Genomic DNA, 9,483 nt, shown 5'->3' with positions numbered 1-9,483 from the left:
CCCTGAGAAATAGCTGGGGTACCACGAGCGGGGAGTGGTGAAGGTCTGGCCAGAGAGGTGTAGCAAGGTCATCCTTGGTTCACCCACATAGCCCGATCGCCGCGATGCCTTACGATCACTTGACCCTTGCGGTGGTATCGCAACAGTGCAGCCGCCAAGCAGTATCGACCGCAGTCATCTTCAGCCTCTGCTGGTAACTAATTGTTACCCTCCGGACCCATCCTTCTGGAGAGGGGAACGCTGATATGTGTATGCACGCCTGAGGTGGTCAAGGACGCCATGAAACCCGTTCGGATCCGGACAAAAAGAAACGAGGAGAACAACAACAACAGGATCAACACGAGGGTTCCTTCTTCCATTTGCCAACGGGTTGGCTGAGACTGAATGAGAATGGTCTTACAATCGAATATCAAGTAAGTCACCATACATATCAGCCAAAGCGACGTTTAGGCACTGCCAACTCGTAGGGTTGACGTTGAAGTGAGCTTTGACACCCGATGTCTCGGAAGGCGACAACGAGAAAACAGGGCGCCCTTTCGGGCTTGTGGACTCGATGGCCAACACTGCAGCCTCATCGAAGTGATGACCCTCTCGACACCGGTTGCCGTACTTGCAAACCGACAGTTGACTCGAGAGATGGCCTATGATGCTTCCACATAAATCTCACTAGATCAGTCCCACATTACCCACAGTCAATTCGCGCCTTGGAGAGCCTCTGAATTGCACGCGCATGTGACTCCAAAAAAAAAAAAAACCTTCTGGTTCGTGTAGCAAAGAGTAGCATCCACCGTTGCGACGAGACGGGTTTCGTGACATGGACCGTGATGGGGACGGCGGTTCGATGAACGAAGCTGCATGAATTTCCGTATCCGCTGGGATCCGTCACGTTCGTTGGGCTGCACCAATCGGGCCAATTCGCTGGTGCCTGATCAATACCCATACCGCACGGGCAAGCGACTGGTGTAAAAACGAGCACTTTGGCTCAGGGGGCGTCTTGCTGGAAAAACGGTTAGCATCCGTCTAGCAAACGAAGCAAATGAGTGGTGTCTTGTGAATTCATGCCTCCTGTAAATGGCTTCAAGCAGACATCTGTGTTCATCCGTCCGCGTCCGGGTCGTTCATTAATCGGGAAATGACCACAGGAACAAGCGCCAATTGCTGACCACCTCCATCTTTTCACCTAGATTGCCGCGCGATGTCGGCAATCTCGCATTTTTAAGTGGGAGCAGACAAAGAGTCCCAATCGAGGTGGCCTCGGTTGGTTACTCGAGCTGATGTCAGCACCCCCTTTTCACGGCCTCAAGGCCAGGATGATTTGGATGAAGGTCGATTCGGAGGTGGTCGCACAGCAGTGCGGCCACAACCTCCTGGCAATGAGGAGCGCAGGAGTCGGCATGCTGTCTGTCGTCCCAAGAGGCGGTGTGTGACGCAACACAGATCGAATGAGGCTGCACGACAAGTGTCAATTGACTGATCAGGGTCTGGACTAGGTGCAGGGTCTCATGCATGTTCATATCCGGGGCACAGCCTTGAGAGGAAGAAAAAAAGATCAGGTGTCTGTCTGCCTGATTGGGAATCTCCTGCCTGAGGTTCGAAATGTTGGGAACGATCGGAAGGAAGTCGCGTGCCAGATTGAGGCAAGTCCAGTCCAGGTACATGTAAGCCAGTCACTCCTTGACACCTGCCTTCGCATAACCTCGCTCCTCCTCCACGCCACTCGCGCGGAGAAACGAACGATTTGCACTGACGAGGGAGCGCTTGCCAGCGTTGAACCACCACTAGTGAACGTGCGCCAGCGTGCGGACGCCCCTGGAAGATCTCCACCGAAACAAGCCTCCCCAGCTCGCTGACTCTACGGAACACCGATTCCAATGTCCAGTTGAAGGGATCACTGGCCACTAGCGGTCACTAGAAAGCTTCGCCACGACGTGAATGGAGCCCTGTTTTCCACATTTAACCTCACCCGCGGGCCAGACGCTTCGGATTCCCACTATTCATGACAAGCTTTTCCAGACCGACGATCTCGGTCATCTCCACATCCGCCATGGACTCTAGAATACCTACGGAACGCTGCAGTAGGACACTTATCGATCAACGAAGCTGGAAAGCTGGAAGCTGGATAATTTGCGGGAATGCAAGCGTCCCTAGCAAGATGGATCTTCACTCCCCTGCCTTGCTGACCGAGATGAATGGTGGCACGCACTTTGGTCATGGTTCCAATGTCTTGGCACGGAGAACTCGAATTGGCCAACAGCGTGGCGGTCCAGAACTTACCTTGCTGGATGTTTACTCAATACAACAGCACCTGTGTTCCCCCCTGAATCGTGACACGCACGCTGTGACCCTCAAACAGGGCAGCACAGCCGCCCAGCCTGCCAGCCCTCCAAGGTGCCAGGTGCCAGGAAGGCTCTTTTTTTAGTGGACGTGCAAGCGAACTGAGCCTGGAACAGGTTCCTCGGGCGCCTCCCGCTCCCAAGACAAGTAAGTGCCCTGGCTCCACGTGTTGTCCTCCCTTCCAATTCAGGTCTGGCTCAAGCAAGCCACCAATGCCACGCTCAAGTACGTCGTTGACGCAGGCGCGTCCGCGTGAGAATGTCGACAATGGTGGCCCCTGTTTCACCACAAACACCATCACCAATAGCCCGACGCTCGCACGCTCGCCCTTCCATTGCTTGGCGGCCGTTGACGAGAAGCAGAATCGGGGGGGGGGGGGGGCTTGAGGGAAAGCCAAAGCGGCCAAGACACACACTCAAAGCCCAGCTTTCACCAGATGATTGGATGGTGGGGAAAGTACCGGGGCATCGCACTGGCACGGGCCGGCGTTGAGCTTATCCCGATTCGGGTGACTCAGGTGGGTTCTCAGGGGGGCACTGCCGCTTCGTGTCCAGGCCTCGCTGGCGCGCTGCCAGGTCATTTCTGGCCAAAGGCCTCAGGGGGTTGCACCTGTCGATGGAAGGACGCCCTGCACCTACCTGCAGGCTGCAAGCCACGAAACACGAGATAATTTCTTCACCTGCCGACGACCTGTCGTTTTTGGTCCCTAACTCCATTGTGCTTTCCTCAAAACCGACTCGCGCCCCGGTCATTGCTTCCTTTTTTGATCAGTTTCAGCTTGACTTGGTTTTCCCGCCGCCCCTTCCTCTTGCCATCTCATCTCCTCTGGCACCTGCACATTAATATTTCTTGGCCTTGCTTTCCCTCCTTGCCGCACAGCGCCTTCCACCATTGAAGCCATCACGACTTTCTCTCTCCGTCTTTCTCTCTCGCGATACCCAACATCACTTAAACACCACCCACCGCCGGTACTCTTCCACTGGCAGGCCCAGACAACTAACAAACACCCAACCTCGTCTTTGAACTGCCCCGTCCTTCTTTGTTGAGCCACCTAGCGCTGCCAGCCGCACCTGTCTCGGCCATCACCATCGTTTCGACTGAACAACGTCTTGCCCTGGACAACTTTCCCCCAAGGAACGAACACCAACAGCCATCCAGAACAACATCCCTTAATACCATCCCATAATCACCACTATGGCTGACGACGGCGCCCCCGCTGCTTCTGGTGCTGGTGGTCACGGTGCCGGCCACGGCGCCGCTGCCACCGCTGCGGCGTCCAACTCGGACCACACCCAGTTCAACCGCGACACCCAGGAGAAGCGTATCAACATGCCCCCGGCGCTCAACCTCACCGAAGTCACATCTCCTGTCTATCCCGAGACGCCCAACTACTTCAGCCGCAAGAACACGAGCGTCGATGTCGAGGACTACTTCACTGGTCCTCGCGATATCCAGAAGCACTCCAAGTGGCCCTTCGTGCTGCAGATGCATGGCTCCATTCTCCCCCGCCTGCTCGTTCCTCTGATCATTGTCACCATCTGGTCCACCCTCATTACCTGCCTCTCCAAGTTTGTGTACAACCTCGGTGTCCAGTCCATCCTTCTCACCGTCCTCGGTTTCGTCGTCGGTCTGGGTCTGTCTTTCCGATCATCCACCGCCTATGAACGTTATGCCGAGGGCCGCCGCTACTGGGCTCAGCTCATCCACGTCTCGCAGACGCTTGGCCGCGTCTTCTGGATCCACGCCAAGGAGCACCCCGAGCTGGCTAAGAAGGATATGATGCTCCGCCGCGTGAGCTGCCTGAACCTCGTTCTTGCCTTCTCCGTCGCGCTGAAGCACAAGCTCCGCTTCGAGCCCTACACCGTCTACGAGGATCTTCAGCACCTCGTCGGCCACCTCAACACCTTCGCCAAGACGGCCGCTGCCACTGATCCGCAGTGCACCACTCTGCCCAAGAAGAACTTCTTCAAGGAAGTGGGCGAATACCTCGGCGTCTCCTTCGCCGAGTCCAACCCTCGCAAGGCTCTCAAGAAGGCTACGTACCCGCTTGGCAACCTTCCCCTGGAGATCATCTCGCATCTGTCTGTCATTGTCGACGCCATGGTTGCTGACGGCCAGCTCCCCGTTCCCATGCAGCAGACCACTGCGTACACCAGCCTGACTCTGTTGAACGACATCATGACCGGTACCGAGCGCGTCCTCAACACGCCACTGCCCATCGCCTACTCGATTGCCATTGCCCAGATCACCTGGCTCTACGTCCTTCTGCTCCCCTTCCAGCTGTACAAGGCCCTCGAGTGGATCACCATTCCCGCCTGTATCGCTGCCAGCTACATCATTCTCGCTATTCTGTTCATCGGCAAGGAGATTGAAAACCCCTTTGGCCGCGATGTCAACGATCTTCCTCTCGAGGGGTACTGTGAGCAGATTGCCCACGAGCTCGACGTCATTGCCGCCATGGATGTGCACCGCGACATGCCCTACGCCTTCCTCGACTCCCACCTCAACCTTCCCCTGTACCCCGTCAGCATGGCCTCTTTCCCCGTCTGGGCTGAGCGCTCCGAGGAGAAGATTCGCACTGCTATTCAGGGCAAGCCCGTCACGCTTTTCCAGTCTCGCAAGAAGTCTTCGGCTGAGCGCGAGAAGGAGGAGATGGAGCACCGCAAGGCTCGTGAGGGCAGCAATGTCAGCAGCAAGCACCGGGGCGACAACATTGTCTAGCCTGAAAGACTGGCAGCTGGCGTTCTTTTCTTTATCATTTCAAACCAAGACGAATTGATCCCCAAAAAGGGGCTTCATTCTTCAGGGTTTTTTTTTTTCGGGTTGCATATCGCCTTCTCAGGCTGGAACGGACATGGTTAGCAACGGTGTGTGCGCGCATTTGCAAGTCAGGGTGGCTTCGGAAAACAAAATTGACACAATTGGGTGCCTGGTACGGACTACTCTGTATTTTGTGTAATAACTGCGTGTCTGGATAGCAAGAAATCTGCTGTTTCTTCTCTCTGCTTATCACGATCCTGTGACTTCCAATCTTGGTTCAAACGTACCGTGCTATGATACTCACACCCTCCATCGCATGCTGTCCGAAATGGAGCTTTCACAGCGAGGCAGGCCTATGCACCTGACCTGAGGCTCTCGGGTAGTCGATTGCGTCCGCGTGAGGCATGATGTCACCTGGATCCAGTGATAACTAACTCAACCAAAATCTTCACCAGCAAGTACCGATGCGCAATGCCCCAAAGCTTCAATCATGGTTGTGTCCATGGTAGTCTCCACGTACCTTTCCGGGTGATCTCGACTTCCTGTATCTTGTGTAATACCTGGCTCTGGAAGAGCGCCGCCAGCCCCCTCCGTTTGTTCCAAGTCTCTACTTCTTGCGGTTTCGGCATCCTCGAGACTGATGTCGCTGCCGCCGGCGCCTGAAGCATGACTTGCGCTTGGGCAGGATCTTTGTCAGGCGTGATTAGGGTCGAAGTCAGCACAAACGAGGTCAGATGGGCCACTCCTCACTAGGCTCGGCCTTGGAGAAGTGGCTTGCATCTGCGATGAAGTATATTGCGAGGTGCTCGAGATTGAGGCTGTCGAGTGCGATAGCACGGCCGACTACTGCCTAAGGTTCACGACGTGGCGAGCACCCGAACAATGCGGGTCTACCTTTCAGAAACTCCAAGCTGTATGGGCATGCTGATTGAAGTTTTCGAAGATGGCGAGTCTCTTGATGTTGACAAGATCAAACAAAAGAAAGGAACAAATCGGGATAGCCTTAGAATTTATGAGAATTATTCTGGAAGATGTTGCTGGATAGCTAGAAATGAGCAATGAATACTGCCGACGGCGGGAGGGCGGGAGCCTCTCCCACCATCGTGCCTCTGCCTTTTCAGCTCTGGATTATTCGTGGCGCACGACGATTGTTAGGAACTTGCAGATAGCTAGCGGGGCTATACCATACTCCAGACATGGAGTACTTCAGTCGTGGCCATGGTGTAGATGGCTGCCAGTGTCTAGCAACGTCAGTTCTGGACCGCCGCTGTCCGCCGTCACTCCAGCGACATCGGGCAAAAGTGTCAGATGACTGAAGTTGTGCTCCGAGCCGCTGGGTGAGCAAACGCGGAGTCAAGTGTCAACTCAATACCAGCATGGGCTGGGGGTGTAGAACATACTGTCAAATGCTGTAGTGATGGACCATGAGATGTGTTGACGACAACAAACTAGTCGTACCGTTCGTGGATGTATTGAATCGTTGAAGCTTAACCTGCTACCATAGAAGCATCCGTCACAGACCTATTTCCCAGTTCCAGAGAATCCAAATACAGCACACGAGAGCCTGGTTCTGTTGATCCATCGTACCGAAGTCGCCGAGATGCTATGGTATTAGTCTGATTCGAGCAAAGATGTGACACTCAAGTTCACTCTGCTATTGTCGAGGCACCGTAACGTCCCGGAACAGTTTGTACTCATTTCGCATGAGGGCTTCGTAGATGACATGTCAGATTCTCGTAGGGGTTGCAGCTTATGAACAACCGCACTGCGTCTGCTCAGCACTGCTGAAGGAATTTCTGAAGCTGAACAGCAGTTGACTGGCAGTGACGAGTGTGATGCGCCGGAATGGAATCAGCAAAGGTTGAATGCGTCGAGTGAGAGGAATGATGTCGCATACGGTCTTTGTTCGCTCGCCACATTGGCTCTTTCGGCTACGCACAGCTTTCAGAACCTTGCATAGAAGCTAGATTCAATGACTGGTCTGTCGAGGTGCAGTAATCAGGGCACGTGGCTTCAAATGTCTGAACCTCGGCCTTTCACCGTCATCAAGTCCGACTTAGCACAGCACGGTGCTGACCTCTGGTGGGACCACTGTCTCAATGATATTTTTCACCAAGAACAAGCGTCTACTTCGGGGTCGAACACAGCTTTGCCCCTTTACCTGCTGCAATGACCGCTTGCCGTGGCATCATCACAAAGACCTCCAGGCCCTCAGACAACCACGCCAATCCTGGACCACCCCAACTGCACGTCTTGGTCAAGTAGGGCATTGAAATCGAGCCTTGATCCAACTCGAACGTCCTTCTCTTCGACACGTTCAATTGTGTCATTTCAGCCGTGCACAAGACCCTTTGCAGAGTCTTGGACACTCCACGATAACTTGACGTTTGAATGTCTAGCAATCCACGGAACGAGAGCAGTGATACCGATTCCGCCGCCGATCAAAAGCAGTCGGTCGCACTGAATTGCGGTGATGTTCGAACTGTTTGGATATGGTCCGTCTAGGAGGGTGAGAACGTTGTCATTTGTCGTCAAGGCTTCCGTCAGCCCAGTTGACTTCCGTATGAATAGCGTCAAACCAGCGTTGTTCCCGTCAGTGACTGGACGTATTCTGACATCTGCTCGCTCGTTCTTCTCGACGTCGTTGCTTGAACCTGTGGGTGATGCACTGGCTGCAGATTGCCGTGCTTTCCCGTACAACATGGCTGTCGGGATGACGGAGAAGGGGTGGTTCTCCCAGGATCGGAGTCGGTTGAGCGTGGGAAAGTATACATAGACATGCTGCCCCGGCCCCGCAGCCCACCGAATACCATGAATGTCCACTCGAACCACATCGTCATCAATGTTGACAATATTGAATCGGCGCATGCCGTTCTTGAGCACACGCAGCATGTGCATCATCATCCTGTCAAAGAACCAGACTGCACATGCTGCGTACAGCCACATTTCGTAGCCGAATTTGCGCTGGAAGCGAATGTCGACATGATATTAGCAGCTGGCGATGACGAAGACAGCGAGGAGGATATGGATGACGAGGAATACCTCATACGACTGACGACGCACGTAGAGGTTGCTAGCCACCAACATAATGACGACTGCCACTGTGGCGACGCAACCCCAGATCCAATAAGGAAGGCTCAGCTCTTCCGAGTCTGTCCCATTGTTGACATAGAGAGCCAATGCTGTGATGGAATGGATGATGGCCTGGAGCCCGAAGATGCGGGCGATCCAGCGGTGCAACAGCATGAAGGTGGAGTGAGACCAGTTGCTCAGCCAAAGGAGCACGTTGTTGCGGCCAGCGAACAGAATGACCAGCGGTGCCAATGCAAAACCCAGCGTGCCCGTTCGGATTATGATATACTCGAGTATTTTCTGGTATTGGCTCGAGAACCATCCGGTTGGCTGTGCCGATTTGTAGTTGACTGCAGTGAGGATAACGTTCAGTATGATCATGAAGGCAATGTAGGAAGCATGGCCGATCGACGGTGTGATTCCAATCAAATATTCAAGAGGACGGACTCGATATGTACCGATGAGACTTTGCCAAGCGATGTACGGCCTAACCTTGTCCGTGATGCTAGACATGAAAGGCAGATATCCCACGGCGGTGAGAAGGAGAGGTGTTGCGAAGCCGGCGACGAGGATGATGATCCCTAGTGGTTTTCATGTCAGTCGATACACAACAAGACCAAGGTGGATCGGTTTGGCCTACCCATATCTCGCATGGATGACCTCTTCCCGCTCGAAGTATGAAAGGATTTTGAACTGCACATCCCAATCCTCTTCCGACGTCAACACTGTTAGATTGAGACTGTCATGCATCGTGAGGATCTTCGTTGGTGCTTCCTGGATACTTTGCAGCGCCGCAGGGTAGCTCCATTTGGGTGGCGCCGTCGGTTCGCCTGTAGCTTCTTCTTCCCAGAACTTTTGCAGCTTAGAGACAGGAACGTTGAACTCGGCGCACTTTGATTTGAAACACCACGCCAGCGTGGTTAGGAACGACGTATCATTGGCTCGACACTCGGGCGTCGTGGCTGGCATATCATCCATGCCTTCCATCTCCATCATTGATGAACATGAGAGTGCGTTGTTGCTGATGGCGCCATTGCAAGCAAAGGCACATGGGAGCTTGTCCATGTTGATGCCGGTTCCAACGAGGGCAGCATTGGAGCTTGGCACAATGCACGCCAAGCTCAAGACAAAGGGTTGGATAAGACAACATGCTGAAATGGAATTTGCCAAGACGTGGGGTAGGAGGGTCGTACATTCGATGGGGCCATTGATCTGGCCTGGGCGCATCTACTTTTTTTATCTATGCCCGCCCCATTCTCGATTTTTCTCATTGCAGTGGTCTTACCGCTTCAACTTTCCAGAGATGGTGCGACATGA

At 54.0% G+C, this 9,483-nt stretch overlaps 3 protein-coding genes across 3 annotated transcripts; 1 reads left to right on the top strand and 2 right to left on the bottom strand.

Annotated features, from left to right (window-relative positions):
* Window positions 1-1,291: 1,291 nt before the first annotated feature.
* Window positions 1,292-2,914, bottom strand: VDAG_07590 (uncharacterized protein; the record flags this gene model as incomplete). The annotated part of the gene is made up of 4 exons (XM_009656495.1): window positions 1,292-1,448; window positions 1,964-2,060; window positions 2,275-2,278; window positions 2,795-2,914. 4 exons carry the CDS (start codon window positions 2,912-2,914, stop codon window positions 1,292-1,294), a joined length of 378 nt encoding a protein of 125 aa, XP_009654790.1.
* Window positions 2,915-3,528: 614 nt separating this feature from the next.
* On the top strand, window positions 3,529-5,055 carry VDAG_07589 (yneE; the record flags this gene model as incomplete). The annotated part of the gene is made up of 1 exon (XM_009656494.1): window positions 3,529-5,055. The coding sequence occupies one exon, from the start codon at window positions 3,529-3,531 to the stop codon at window positions 5,053-5,055; it is 1,527 nt and encodes a 508-aa protein (XP_009654789.1).
* Window positions 5,056-7,425: 2,370 nt separating this feature from the next.
* Window positions 7,426-9,231, bottom strand: VDAG_07588 (ferric reductase transmembrane component 3; the record flags this gene model as incomplete). The annotated part of the gene is made up of 3 exons (XM_009656493.1): window positions 7,426-8,058; window positions 8,158-8,671; window positions 8,807-9,231. The coding sequence occupies 3 exons, from the start codon at window positions 9,229-9,231 to the stop codon at window positions 7,426-7,428; spliced, it is 1,572 nt and encodes a 523-aa protein (XP_009654788.1).
* Between the last annotated feature and the right edge of the window lie 252 nt (window positions 9,232-9,483).

This window comes from Verticillium dahliae, genomic scaffold, assembly GCF_000150675.1.
Source record: "Verticillium dahliae VdLs.17 supercont1.17 genomic scaffold, whole genome shotgun sequence".
Lineage (NCBI taxonomy): Eukaryota > Fungi > Ascomycota > Sordariomycetes > Glomerellales > Plectosphaerellaceae > Verticillium > Verticillium dahliae.
The sequence above is the reverse complement of the archived record's forward strand: the minus strand, read 5'-3'. Positions and strand labels throughout refer to the sequence as shown.